This window comes from Sceloporus occidentalis, unplaced genomic scaffold (assembly GCF_023333645.1).
Source record: "Sceloporus occidentalis isolate IW3139 unplaced genomic scaffold, rSceOcc1.0.p SCAF_48, whole genome shotgun sequence".
NCBI lineage: Eukaryota > Metazoa > Chordata > Lepidosauria > Squamata > Phrynosomatidae > Sceloporus > Sceloporus occidentalis.
This window is the reverse complement of record NW_028317028.1, coordinates 2,699,920-2,715,168: the sequence shown is the minus strand read 5'-3', so window position 1 is coordinate 2,715,168 and position 15,249 is coordinate 2,699,920. Positions and strand designations below refer to the sequence as shown.

At 44.2% G+C, this 15,249-nt stretch overlaps 2 protein-coding genes across 2 annotated transcripts in view; one reads left to right on the top strand and one right to left on the bottom strand.

The window, feature by feature from the left end:
• LOC149289094 (transmembrane protein 120B-like) overlaps positions 1–1,580 on the bottom strand; it is a 42,998-nt gene extending 41,418 nt beyond the window's left edge. The window contains exon 1 of the mRNA XM_089491014.1: positions 1,467–1,580. Within this exon, the coding sequence (XP_089347140.1) occupies positions 1,467–1,580 (114 nt within the window). The remainder of the gene's footprint in view (positions 1–1,466) is intronic.
• A 13,126-nt stretch (positions 1,581–14,706) lies between these two features.
• Positions 14,707–15,249, top strand: part of LOC149289093 (lysine-specific demethylase 2B) — a 44,793-nt gene continuing 44,250 nt past the window's right edge. Inside the window, exon 1 of the mRNA XM_089491013.1 lies at positions 14,707–14,739. Within this exon, the coding sequence (XP_089347139.1) occupies positions 14,707–14,739 (33 nt within the window). The remainder of the gene's footprint in view (positions 14,740–15,249) is intronic.

Below are 15,249 nucleotides of genomic sequence, written 5' to 3'. Positions count from 1 at the left end.
ATCCTTTGAGACAGTTGTCAGCTTTTTTATTTTTTTTTTTATTTTATTCACGGCTTTTAAACTTTATTTTAGCGAAAGTTCAGTGTCATAAATGTAAGTTTTTTTCCCTTTATTATATTGTTCTGGATTGACTGTAAATAGTAACTTGTTGGGTGGTTACACAGGCTATTTACCCAGCACACACGTAAATATTATTGGCTCGTCATATCTCTACTACTTGCAATTTAAAAAGTGAATTTACTGTTGATGAGCACTACAGAGTTAAACACTACTAACTCTTAAACAGGACTCCAAGCACAATAACAGAAACAGGCAGGTTTGGGGCATTTTCAACTTTAGGAGGAGATTGTCATTCATTGAATTCCTCAAAAATAAATCCAAGGGAGGTTGGAAATTTCCACTAGTCTAGCAAGACATGCCCCTTCTGACGACAAATAACATAAAGTAGGGTAACTTACATCACTTGTAACATTTCTAGTAACAGAATAAATGAATATTTTAATGGTTAGATTCTTCTTTTCCTTTATTACCCAACCTGGCACACAAGTTTGTCAACCCTCGCCATACATTTACACACTAACACCATACTGTAACAGACACATGGAAATATCTAACACAATGACATTCTACGTTCATGTACACACAAACTGACACCATTCACTAACACTATATTCTGACATATACACTCATGCCAATGCCATACTGTAACAAACACACAGGCTAACACTATACATATATAAAATACACACCATAACACTATGGACACACACACTGAATCTGGCACTACATTACAGTAGGCATACTGTACATACTACACATTAACACACAATTACTCTAGCAATAAAGTTTATAAAAAATCCTGACCAAAACCAAATATCTAGGAAATTTTAAAAAAATGAAAATAAGTAAATGGGGCATTCACAAGGCTTCACCCTGTAAGAGTAGCGCAGGAGTTATTAGTCCAGCAGTGTAGATGCAAAGTAACAGAAGGCTGCGGAGTATTGCGATGCCCTTTTATTGGACTAACTGTAATGTAATGACGAGCTTTTGGAAGTCTTCCCTTTATCAAGTCAAAAGCATTTCTGATCGGCTGCTAACACACTAAAGCCATAGCTAGGGGCAGCACGGCACGGCTCAGGCACCCGGGGCCCGTTCAATGAGAGCCAAAGGCACATCTACCAGAACAGAGTGCAGATGCGGCTAGTAGATGAGGATGTGCGCTGCATGACCTCCATTACTAGCGATTTAAGGGTGTCCTAAATTTGTAGTAACGGGGGGGGGGGGTGCAGTAGTAACGGGGGGGGGGGGGTGCAGTAGTAACGGGGGGGGGGGTGCAGTAGTAACGGGGGGGTGCAGTAGTAACGGGGGGGGGTGCAGTAGTAACGGGGGGGGGCGCAGTAGTAACGGTGAGGCGTGGGGGGGGGGGACTCTTAGAGGTGGTGAGAAGGAGACCGATGCCCACTTACCATGGCGAAGCCAGACAGCAGAGCCGATGTCCGGCTGGAAGCTTTGAGCTTTGCCCGGCTCAGGTAGAGCTTCCTCCAGGACAGCGCCTGCATCGAGTGCTCGTTCAGACTCATGAGCTCCACGTAGCTCCTGCTAATCCACTCTGGGTAGGACACCACCTCCTCCTCCACCTCCTGCGGCGGCAGCTGGGGGCGCGGACGGGTTTTCTGGGACACGCCGTTATCGAGGACCATTTGCTCGGCCGCTAGTGCAGCATGTCCTGTCTCCTCATTTTACGCCCAAACCCCTCAGTTTGCGTTGGCGTGAATCACCCGCAGGGCTCAGGCTCAGATGGCATCTAGCGGAACAAATTGAGGCCTCTTCTGACAGGGGGCTGCGGACCCAACCCTTTCCCACAATACTAAGCAAGAGTTCTCGGATTTCCGCCAACCAATGACTACATGCTTGCAAAGTCCGCCAACCACTGCGCACGTATTGGAGCTTCCGCCAACCACTGTGCACGTATTGGAGCTTCCGCCAACCAGTACGTAAATGATATTAGAATCCGCCAACCATAGCAAACAGACATACACAAGGTCCCCCAAAAAGTGCAAGAGGGACGTCAAGACGGCGATTGATAACCACTTGTGGCTTAGACGTGTGCTTGGATATATATACATTTGTTTTTTCACATTCAGTCAACGTTTCTAATACCACTGGTATATGCAGTATTAGATAACAATCTAAGGACACAATCTGCAAATGCTGTTAGCTTTAGATCTCATCCACCATCATATTTGGTAGGGACAGAAGTATTTAGACCACAAAGCCAAATCAAAAAGGAGATAAGAGAAAGCATCCCATTTTAATATAACCAGTTCCATGGTTGGCACCATGATGTCATATCCCAGAGCTCCATCCGTTTAATGGAGGCTGTGCCAGCTCGGTAAATGGGCCACTGAGCGGCAACACACTGGGGACTCTGACCACCAGGAGGGGGATCTGTCCCCTGGTTAAAGCAGGGAAATCACTGCCCCTGAACAGTTTGATTGACTGATAAGAATGCACTTCTTGTGTGTATTTATTAGGCATTACAGTTATTTATATAGCGCCGTCAGATTTCGTAGCGCTTCACAATCACAGTCGGGCCAGTGCGGCCTCTGTTGAGAGTAAATCTGCCATTGTTGGACCATTATAATGCACAGTGAAGTTAATGAGTCAAAATATCCTCTGTTGCAACTTACACTAGGCAAGAATGTTTAATCAGTTATGGCTTTGCCCTTTGGGAGAAGAAAAGAAGTAAGAGCTACAGAGTCAGTAAGATGTTTAGATCACAGAAGATAACTTGCTGTAATGATGTGCTGTGATTGAAATAAAACAAAATAATTAAAAAAAAACCCCAATATTTGCATGAATATTCAAAATCTATGGACTGGTCCCTAGTCTCTCCCTGGTTTAGAAGTTTATTCACTAAAGTGAGAGTCTGCTGTGTGGGCTAGACTTTACAAAAATGGAATCCACAGGAGAGTGAAAACAACAGCTGACCAACAAGACCACAAAGGCTTATCTCATATCTGCCAAAAAACATCTTGATGTGTCAAAAGTAAAAAAAAAAGAGTCAAAAATAACTTTTTGGAAGGCACGGGTTTTGTTATATCTTGCTTAAGCTAACACATCTCACAGCTTTGCTTGCTTCAGGACCTGGGCAATTTGCCATAATCGATGGAACCACTTCATGACCTAAAGCTCAAACATGCAGCGGGACAATGATCTGAAGCGTGCAAGCAAGTCCACCTCTGAATGGCTCTAAAGAAACAAAATAAAGGTTTTGGAGAGCACAGAAAAGCTGCTACAGTCTCAGGCCCAAGAGGTTGAGATGGTTATGGGGAACCAACCGGACGCTTTGGAGGAACTGGCAGCATACGGAGTCATAATTACAAAGAAGGAGGCCCAGAAAGAATCTTTGAACATGACTGAGAAGTTAGAAATCAAAGTGGGTTTAGCTAACAATCGGGCTCAGGAAGCTGAAATTAAACATCAGAATTCACAAGAGGAGCTCAATGCCATCAAGATGTCTCTCACTGGCATCCAAAAAGAGCTCAATATCAAAGAAAAGGAATTAGATAATGCAAATTCCAACATTGTGAGCCTGAAGTGCAAATTGGGCACATGGCAGAAAAGCTGTAGCTTACAACCAGCAGCCATCAGTCATCCTAAGTCTGAAACATCACCTAACACAAAAGCCTCCCACCGTAACTCCAAGTTCCACCATGCTGAGAAGCCTGCACGCAGTGGACACCAGCATCAGAAACAACATAGAACACGGCCAGCACCCAAAGCTGTCACCAGCCACCCTGAGTCCAAAGCACCAGCTTGCGCAGGACTCCAGGAGTCAAAAGATTCCCTCCCTGTAGCTCAAAGTTCATCCAAAAACTTTGAGAAAAGTATTAGTCCTCTGGATGCTGAGAAACCTGCGCGCATCAAACACCAACATCAGAAACAGAGAACACGGCCAGCAATCAAAGATGTCACCAGCCATCCTGAGTCTAAAGCTCCACCAGATCCCACAGGACTCCAGGGGCCAAAACAGAATACGTTTGGGATAAGAATATAGGATGGTTAAGTAAATGGGTAAACCAATACATGTCCCAATTGTCTGATTTGCTCCATTTCCATTTCTCTTTTCCAAACAAAATTGAAACTATTTTTATTAGATGCTCCCAACCATAGCTCTGCTATGGCTTTTTGCAGACGATACCAAGGTCTGCAGCAAGGTAGACATTCATGGTATAAAAAGTTAAGGCACACTAGTGCTTCCCCTCACCCCATTCCCTCTAAAATGTATGGTTGCAAACCAGACCTTATCTACCTAATCAGTTAGTTTTAGTCTGTCAATTCTAGTTTTGCCAACCCCCTTGGATAAATCTAAGAAGCACTGCATAAATGTGTGGTGCAATAATAACAATTAGACGCATACAAACACACATTGACACTAACACACACTAATACATACTCACACATGCTCATTTTAATGCAAACACACATATATATTCTATTACACAAATCATAGCATGCACAGACCCTTACTTTCACTGCAGTCTTTTTCTAGCTGCTCGCACACTGTTACCCTGGGACCACTTAACATAACATTATGTGACCCCTATCTCATCTCCACGAGTAGCCTTTCATACCGGGCCTGAATAAAGAATTCGGACCAGCCCAGAGCAGGTATTATGCTATCTTATGTGATCCTTTTTGCTGGAATACAGCCTCCACATTATCTTGGAATAGGATGATAGGAATTGTACAGTAGTACCAGCATATCAGAGATATCAAATCAATAGTTGGTGTGACCACCCCTTGCCTACAGAACAGCAGCAATTCTTCTTGGTACACTAGCACAAAGCCATGGCTTTTGTAGGCTTATAGTTAGGTAAATAATTAAACATTTATACCAAACACATCATTAACTGAAACAGAAACAGTTGTGTAGGAGGAATAAAAATGGCTGAGGAACATCCAAACTCTGTAACAAGGTGAACTTATTAAAGACAGTTTAATGTCAAAAGTCATACACCACACAATACTAACATACAACCAAGGAAAATAAGAACTAGACTTGACACTGGCCAAGTCTTTGTGTTCATCTTCGTGTTCGTCTTCTGGGGGAAAAAACCCTCATATTTCATGAATATTCACCCATTCCCTTGTTCGGTTCGCGTGAACATTCGTGTTTGGTTTTCTCTTTTTTTTGTGCCAGTTATATAGCAGGGGTTAATAAGGGGGTTAACATTTAGCAGGAGCTTTGCTGTCAGGATCTTAAAGGTCTGTAAGAGCAACTCAGCAGGGGGCTCATCCGCTTCATTGGTTGATGCCAGACGATCCCCCTGCTGGCGACAAATAGAGTCTCTCTTATCCATCCTTGAACTTCTGACATCGAAGCCATTGGTTTCCCCAGGCCAAGTTGCTCCAAGGTGTACCTTGCCTTGCATGCCCTTTGCCAGGGGACTCAACTTACTGTTCCTCCCAGGCCAAGTTGCTCAGACTGGTTGTCTCAGACTCAGACAAACTCTCTGAGCAAGTTGGCCTTGGAGGAACGGGGATTTGAGTCCTATTGGCCTGGAGCAAGTTGGTCTGGGGAGACCAATGCCAGAGGAGGCCCCTGCCGGAGACCAATAGAGTCACTTTTACGGACCCTCAAATCCTGGCGCGATGCTATAGATTCCCATTAACCCCTGCAATGCTATGGCGACGTAAGGGAGGCTAGAGGCAGTGACTTGTATGGGGGAAAGGGAGATTAGCTAAGAGATATTTACAAAGACGAACACGAAGAAACGAAGATTCTTCATGTAGTGCTTCTTTGTCTTCATGAACGTTTACACGCCACCATATTAGTTTATTTGGTATTTGGTTTGAACAACGAAAATGTAACATTTGTGTTCGTTTTCATGTTCTCCCTGATACAAATGTACAAGTCTATAAGAACTACCTTTATCGGAAAGAACAAGCACTCCTGGAAGTGATGGTATGACCCTCTACATAATCAAGTCTGTCTGGGATTACATGAAGAGAAAGAAGCAACTAAGGCTGCCTAAAGTTCCTTATAAATCTGTGTGTGAGTGTACCTAGAAGAATCGATGATGATTTGAAAGCAAAGGGTGGTCACACCAAACACCATTGATTTTCTTCTGTTCACTCACTTTACATTTTGTAACATGATAAAAGTAAACTAAACCTGTCTATTTTTGGAAGAATTCTTACTTTACAGCATTTTTCACACAGGTGTAAAATCTTTGCAGAATCCTGTATTCGGTATTTTGCTGAATAAGTTTTATATTTGCATTGTTTTTCCTGGGAATGCAACTAAATATGCTGAGCAGCTGGAAATGCCAAATGGGTGCTGTCAGGGTTTAATTACGTACTCTTCCACCAGTCCCGAGAGCCTTCAAACTTTAGGTAAATAGTAGTAGAGCACAAGCAAGACACCGCTCTTTTTTTCTATCATAACTATTATAAAGTGTAATTTGAATGTCTTATAAAAATAACATTATAATATTGTTATTATCACCTTAATTGTTAAATCATTTAAATTCAGCGGGATTAAGAAAACAGCCCCGCGCAGGGCTCTAGATTGCACAAAGTGCACTGAAGGAAGAAAAGTCAGAAAGAAGGAAAAAAGGAGGCACAAGAAAGAGAGACAGGAGAGAGAGAAAGTGGGGGGGGGTTCAGCAGGTACTGAGAGCTTTAGTATACCATGGTGTACTTCTAGAACGGGGAATGAAACCCAGTGGTGCAGGGCAAAACTCATCCCACTGTCTTAGCAAAATATGTGAGGTATTGGAAGCTGAGTGGGCCATTTTCTCATAGATGCATGTATTGTCAACGAATAAAGGGCCTCCTGAATTGTCGGAGATATTTTATTCTTGGCGATGCAAAGTTTCGCAGCAGTCAATACATGGGACAAAAGTTTACGATGTGAAACAAAGAGTTGTTTGGGAAAACGTCTCTCCAGAATTGTGAAACTTGATGGTAGCTCCACCATATGTGGATCATTGTACCGATTTTACCACACTTCCTCCAGTGTATGGGAGAAGAGGTTGGGAAGATTTGGCAAGCTTCTGTGGAACATAATACCATCGCATGAGAACTTTCCGATTGGTTTCAAAATAGGTAGTGTTCTTACTCTCATTTAACCGCCACCGGCATCCTGTTGCAGTCGCCAAGGATATCCACACTACAGTGTGATCTGACCAGAAGATATTGCTTATTCCGGCCTCAACAGAGTCTTGAAGAGTATTTTTGTCCACTAACAGTAGGTCAATTCTTGAATAAGTAGAGAGTGAGTTGGAGTAAAAAGCATAATCCTTGTCTAAATGGTGGTTGATCCACCATATGTCAAACAAGGAATATTGGTGAACCTTTTAGTATGTGGCAGACAGTGTGCTGGAGGTGTCCAAAGTAGGGTTTGGAACGAGATTAAAGTCACCTCCAACTATGAGTTTCCCATTACTGACAGGTGGTAGGGGGTCTGGGTGTTTTATTGTTGGCTAAGCATGACATTTTAAATTTTAAAAATAAATTTTCACCTCCTCCTCTTTAGTTATGTATTAAGTATATGGCATTATTTGTTACTTAGTAGGTATCTAAGCCATTAATAAAATAAGAATGGCTCAGCTAAAAATGTCAAGCCCTGAATTTTATAGGGTTTGAAAGTTATTCTTAGTTTGAGCGAGTAGACTAGTTTAAATTGTGTGTGCCAGCGTTTGCTCCACTTCATACTCAAGTAGTTACAAAAATGGCTCTGTGAATAGTACTTGTGACAGAAAACAGCCAGACAGGCTGAGTTTAATTGAATTATCCCACAGGCCAGTCACAGGTTAAATACATCAAATATATGGAGCATCATATATTGGAAAGAGGAAAAGATGATTTATTATACTGTTACAGTTTATGCCTTTTAATATTCTGCTAATCTATGCAAAAAGATTTAATTCAAAACGGTATATTCTCCATATGTGGTATCAACCTCTTATCTACCAGAGTGCTAATTTAACAGACAGCTTGCATTGTTGCCAACCGTTCCATGCTGCCTTGACAACCTGCCTTGACCATTGTAGTGGCATGCCATTCTGCCAATATGAATCCAGCAACAGCGCATGAGCAGGGCTCTTTTATTTGCAAAACAATAGAGGGTCAGAGGCGTAATGTATTTGATCAGTAATGATTAAGTTAAATAGTTTTCATGCAAAAGTGGCAGAGGATCATGTGAAGTTACTGGGACATGGGACATGCAACAAAAAAGAAAAACCGCTGTCATTTATAAGACACTGAGACAAGAGTTAATAAGGGTAACTTTCTTTATAGCTGGTGACTATAAGACCCACATATGTACACACAAAATCCCCTGTGTCATAAAATCATGTCTCAAACCCCGGGATGGGTATGTAAAATATACTTATTCATTTAAAAAAGAACAACAAAAATAAGATACTAGAACCAAGCCAATGAACGGGGAGATATTAGTTATTTGATATTTGGATTTGGTTATAATTCAGGTACCTTAACCCTTGGGTTACCACACCAGCCAAAAATTTCACGTGAGCTATGAAAAAAAAATATATTTCAGGGCCACTGAAGATTGCAGCTACATCACAGTATTTTCTTAAAAAGAAGTTTCTGGTTAAGGGGATACATGGTGATCCTGTAACATTGCACAGATTCAAATGTCTATCCAGATGGTCTGTAAAGGAACAGATGATGATACAAGTTTGTGTATGGCAGCAGAGTTTAGTGGGCTTTGAAACAGTAAGTGTGATTGGTTCTGCAAACTGCACACTAGCGCTTGTCCTTCAATTCAAGTGTACACATCTACCATTATTTTATAATTGCCAACTGTTTTAGTTATTAATTAATTGATCGGTTTGATTTTTTGATCATACCAGCATTTCACATGCTGCTCTTAAGCATTCATATACTCCCATGGGGAAAATCAATGAATTAATTATTTTTCCTAAAAGATTTTACGGTGATTAATTTGCTTCCATGAGCACGCATAATACTAGACACTAACAATGGATCTGGTCTGAATCATTAGAGACAGGGCCCAATATGTCTAAAGGAAAGTAGGGGGCCCTGGTCTGCATATTCTAATATTACTAACCTTCAGAAAATATATATATATATGCCGAATTTGCAAATGTGACTATTTTAAATATTTTTGTGGCACTTCTCGAAATGTTCCATCAATCATAAATAGCTGGCTACCCGGAGGCTACCCTTGCGGGACGCTGCCAGGGCTACATGCTGACATAGTAGGACACATGCCCATTGCACATGCCGCAAACTGGACCATTTGGGTATCGAACGGTTGTTTCTCCCGGAGTCTGCGGGCAAAACCCGGAGAGTTCCCAGGTATTGCTATATGGGACCTGTCAAGCTCTCCTGCAGCAAAAGATCACATAGTTGGCCCTTCTTAATGCATAGTGAAGTGAAAGAGCTGAAACCGCAACTCTACCGCAAACTCTATTTACAGCTCTCCCTTTGGCGCATAAACCCCCATATGTAGGGCCGGATTAATGGTGGAGCAGATGCAGCAATTCTTTCAGGGTCCCAGGCACTCTGAGGGGTTCCCACCTTTTATCATTCCCATGAAGCACTGATTCGATTGGGTCCTGCAACATGGTCTCTATCGATGCAGAACTGGAACTCCCTCACTGACACCAAGAGCCAGGAAGTGACTGCATCCTGTAAGTACTGTGCCCTGTAACTCCCTCACTGACACCGAGCACCAGGAAGTGACTGCATCCTGTAAGGACTGTGACCTGTTACTCCCTCACTGACACAGAGCACCAGGAAGTGACTGCATCCTGTAAGGACTGTGCCCTGTTACTCCCTCACTGACACCCCATGCCAGGAAGTGACTGCATCCTGTAAGGACTGTGCCCTGTAACTCCCTCACTGACACCGAGCACCAGGAAGTGACTGCATCCTGTAAGGACTGTGCCCTGTTACTCCCTCACTGACGCCGAGCACCAGGAAGTGACTGCATCCTGTAAGGACTGTGCCCTGTAACTCCCTCAATGACACAGAGCACCAGGAAGTGACTGCATCCTGTAAGGACTGTGCCCTGTAACTCCCTCAATGACACAGAGCACCAGGAAGTGACTGCATCCTGTAACGTCTGTGCCCTGTTACTCCCTCACTGACACCGAGCACCAGGAAGTGACTGCATCCTGTAAGGACTGTGCCCTGTAACTCCCTCAATGACACAGAGCACCAGGAAGTGACTGCATCCTGTAAGGACTGTGACCTGTTACTCCCTCACTGACACAGAGCACCAGGAAGTGACTGCATCCTGTAAGGACTGTGCCCTGTTACTCCCTCACTGACACCCCATGCCAGGAAGTGACTGCATCCTGTAAGGACTGTGCCCTGTAACTCCCTCACTGACACCGAGCACCAGGAAGTGACTGCATCCTGTAAGGACTGTGCCCTGTTACTCCCTCACTGACGCCGAGCACCAGGAAGTGACTGCATCCTGTAAGGACTGTGCCCTGTAACTCCCTCAATGACACAGAGCACCAGGAAGTGACTGCATCCTGTAACGTCTGTGCCCTGTTACTCCCTCACTGACACCGAGCACCAGGAAGTGACTGCATCCTGTAAGGACTGTGCCCTGTAACTCCCTCAATGACACAGAGCACCAGGAAGTGACTGCATCCTGTAAGGACTGTGCCCTGTAACTCCCTTACTGACACTGAGCGCCAGAAAGTGACTGCATAATGTAAGAACTGTGCCCTTTAACTCCCTCACTGACACCGAGAGCCAGCAAGTGACTGCATCCTGTAAGGACTGTGACCTGTAACTCCCTCACTGACACCGAGAGCCAGGTAGTGACTGCATCCTGTAAGGACTGTGCCCTGTTACTCCCTCACGGACACAGAGCACCAGGAAGTGACTGCATCCTGTAAGGACTGTGCCCTATAACTCCCTCACTGACACCCCACGGCAGGAAGTGACTGCATCCTGTAAGGACTGTGCCCTGTAACTCCCTCAATGACACAGAGCACCAGGAAGTGACTGCATCCTGTAAGGACTGTGCCCTGTAACTCCCTCACTGACACCCCACGGCAGGAAGTGACTGCATCCTGTAAGGACTGTGCCCTGTAACTCCCTCAATGACACAGAGCACCAGGAAGTGACTGCATCCTGTAAGGACTGTGACCTGTAACTCCCTCACTGACACCGAGAGCCAGGTAGTGACTGCATCCTGTAAGGACTGTGCCCTGTTACTCCCTCACGGACACAGAGCACCAGGAAGTGACTGCATCCTGTAAGGACTGTGCCCTATAACTCCCTCACTGACACCCCACGGCAGGAAGTGACTGCATCCTGTAAGGACTGTGCCCTGTAACTCCCTCAATGACACCGAGCACCAGGAAGTGACTGCATCCTGTAAGGACTGTGCCCTGTAACTCCCTCAATGACACAGAGCACCAGGAAGTGACTGCATGCTGTAAGGACTGTGCCCTGTAACTCCCTCAATGACACAGAGCACCAGGAAGTGACTGCATCCTGTAAGGACTGTGCCCTGTAACTCCCTCAATGACACAGAGCACCAGGAAGTGACTGCATCCTGTAAGGACTGTGCCCTTTAACTCCCTCACTGACACCGAGAGCCAGCAAGTGACTGCATCCTGTAAGGACTGTGACCTGTAACTCCCTCACTGACACCGAGAGCCAGGTAGTGACTGCATCCTGTAAGGACTGTGCCCTGTTACTCCCTCACGGACACCGAGCACCAGGAAGTGACTGCATCCTGTAAGGACTGTGCCCTGTAACTCCCTCACTGACACCCCGCGGCAGGAAATGACTGCATCCTGTAAGGACTGTGCCCTGTAACTCCCTCACTGACACCCCGCGGCAGGAAGTGACTGCATCCTGTAAGGACTGTGCCCTGTAACTCCCTCAATGACACAGAGCACCAGGAAGTGACTGCATCCTGTAAGGACTGTGCCCTGTAACTCCCTCACTGACACCCCGCGCCAGGAAGTGACTGCATCCTGTAAGGACTGTGCCCTGTAACTCCCTCACGGACACCTTGCACCAGGAAGTGACTGCATCCTGTAAGGACTGTGCCCTGTAACTCCCTCACTGACACCAAGCACCAGGATGTGACTGCATCCTGTAAGGACTGTGCCCTGTAACTCCCTCAATGACACCCCGCGCCAGGAAGTGACTGCATCCTGTAAGGACTGTGCCCTTTTACTCCCTCACTGACACCGAGCACCAGGAAGTGACTGCATCCTGTAAGGACTGTGCCCTGTTACTCCCTCACGGACACCGAGCACCAGGAAGTGACTGCATCCTGTAAGGACTGTGCCCTTTTACTCCCTCACTGACACCGAGCACCAGGAAGTGACTGCATCCTGTAAGGACTGTGCCCTGTAACTCCCTCAATGACACAGAGCACCAGGAAGTGACTGCATCCTGTAAGGACTGTGACCTGTAACTCCCTCACTGACACCAAGCACCAAGAAGTGACTGCATCCTGTAAGGACTGTGCCCTGTAACTCTCTTACTGACACCGAGCGCCAGGAAGTGACTGAATCCTGTAAGGACTGTGCCCTGTAACTCCCTCACTGACACCAAGCGCCAGGAAGTGACTGCATCCTGGAAGGACTGTGACCTGTAACTCCCTCACTGACACCGAGCGCCAGGAAGTGACTGCATCCTGGAAGGACTGTGCCCTTTATCTCCCTCACTGACACCAAGCACCAGGAAGTGACTGCATCCTGTAAGGACTGTGTCCTGTAACTCCCCCACTGACACCGAGCACCATAAGTGACTGCATTTCCGGATGTACTTGTGCACAAAATCCAAACAAAATATCTCCTTGGGGCTTTACGGTTTCACAGTATGCGCGTGTGTATTATGTGATGTTAATATGGAGAATAGAAGTAGGAGGACAAATGTAAAAGGTAAAAGAAAAAAGGCCAAGAGGATAGAAAAAGGTGACAAAAAGTGTGGAGCAAAGAAAATATAGAGCAAAATTAACCTGCCGAATTGGGAGGAAAGTATACAACAGAAGTAGAAGGACTGCAAGAGGAAGGCAAAAACCAGAGAAAATAGGAGAAAAAGAGATAACAAGAGATTTTTGTATTGTGGTACTGTATTGCAGGTACTGCAGCCAACCATGCAGGTCAGTGGAGCCCAGCTCACTAATTATGTGAGCCGTAAAATAAAATGTAAAAATAATATATAAAAAAATGAATACAATTTTTTTTTTAAAAAAGAGACTCTAGTGATGTCACCATGACATCAGAAAGGGAACATCTCGTTTAAAGAAAATATGTCCAAAAAAAATAAATAAATAATTTTTATGAGGAAGTCCTAAAATGCACGGAAAGAGTTAAAATGCCAGCATTTTAAATACCCAGGGGTGTCTAGTTTTTAAAAATAAATGGTTTGCTGGGCATAAATTGAACTGACCAGCTTTAAAGATCTCCCAAATAGGACATGGGGGCAGTGTGACTAGTTTTTTTTTTTTTTTTATTGTTTTATAAACAGTATAAACAGAAGGAAATAAAGAAAAAAACAAAAAAGCTTAAACATACATACATATGCTATTTTTAAAATAGCAATATACTACTTGCGCTATAACTTGAAAAAAACATAAAAACAATGCATATTTCGAAACCCAGGAGAAATACATACTATTTAGCAGGTTTTTTCATTAGCTTTGTAGCTAAGAAAAACAGTTTTCAAATAAGTGAGAAAAAGCTTTTCTTTTAATTTTTAATCATGTTATATTTTTAAGCGTAAATTAGATGATATGATCAAAAAAAAGATATCGAAAGAAAGACCTTCTGGTCCTGAAAAAAAAACAATATATAATTTGCGTGGGTACACTAAACGAGAGAGAGGAAAATTACAGCTAAACACCAGCACAGCAGAAGGGGTTAATCTGGCCTTGCCCATGTGTTTTAATAATGTTAATGCTTTTTGATGCTTATATACACATTATTTAGACCTTGGTGCTTTTATCTATTAATCATTGTGTAGAAAAGAAAGACAACAGAGAAGGAAAAGGGGAGGGAAAGATTTAAGTTTCAAAGCCAAGGACTTTACTCCTGAAGAAAGATACTTGGGATGTACATGATTTCAATAAGCTGCCCTATGCATGTTACTGTCATGTTGTTATTGAAATGCATATCAACCAATTAGATGATACAAAAAAAGCAGGGGTGTGGAAAGCAGGGGAAGCACCGCCCTCTCTCGATCACTGCTGTGGAAAGTACTGCTCAAAAGTGGGGACTTCACGAAGCAGTCATAACAAATAAAGAAGCGAGCTCGCTTGGCGCATGCGCACATGCCAGCCCCCGTGACCGACCAAAATATCAATAGGAAAGGCTCACGAATGTCAGGAAATGTCTGATCACTGTTACCAGGAACCCACGCGTGTTCGCTACAAAGTTCTAAGTCATGTGGCCCACGATGCGCCTGGAAACAATATTATCTGATATGTGCCAAGACGTCACCGACCTTACTACTGCACAGCTAGAAATGCTTCCTTGTACTTTGTAATACGGATCGGGGATTTCAGTATTTCGAGCATTAACTTTTTTTTTTACTTTACTTACGGAGATTTGCCCCCCCCACTCCCAGGCATAATGCAGTACAGACTATTGATTCTTTAATTGAGGAGCCCTCCTCTACAGCAACCATCCCTTAGCACACAACTCCCTGCTTCTCAAAAAAATGGAGGCAAAGAAAGAATCTGGAAGAAGATTGGTGTGTACACGTTTCGTGTCTCTTTTTAGATAGTGGGTCTATTTGCCTTATCGTGTTTTTATATGGGCTGTAGAGGGCGAGTGGGTTTGAAGTCACATCACAAGGGGTGGGAGAGATGCGGTGGGTTGCTATAGTAAAAGCAGTGAGCAGATCTTTGTACAGGAGATGGTTAGAGGGGGCTTTCGTGTGTATTTTGTGCTGAATCAGCGGTTTTCGCTGGGAATTAAAGGGCATCGGTGTGAGTGCGATGAGCCGGATGGTAGCATGGCTTTGTTATTATTTTTCAGCAGCTGGTGGGAACGCGCAGCTCTCTCAGTCCCTGCTGGCTGCATGAGCAACAACTTCAAGCCTTCTGTATGGGAGGAGGCGATTAAAACAATTGATGATGGCTGTTTGCTTGTAACTTGCAAGGCCGAGCCCCCCAGCTGCACATCACACCAAACAATACGATGCCCTGTCGCCTAAATAAGCGACTGAAATAAACAACTAGCCGCAATTAAATCATAGCCT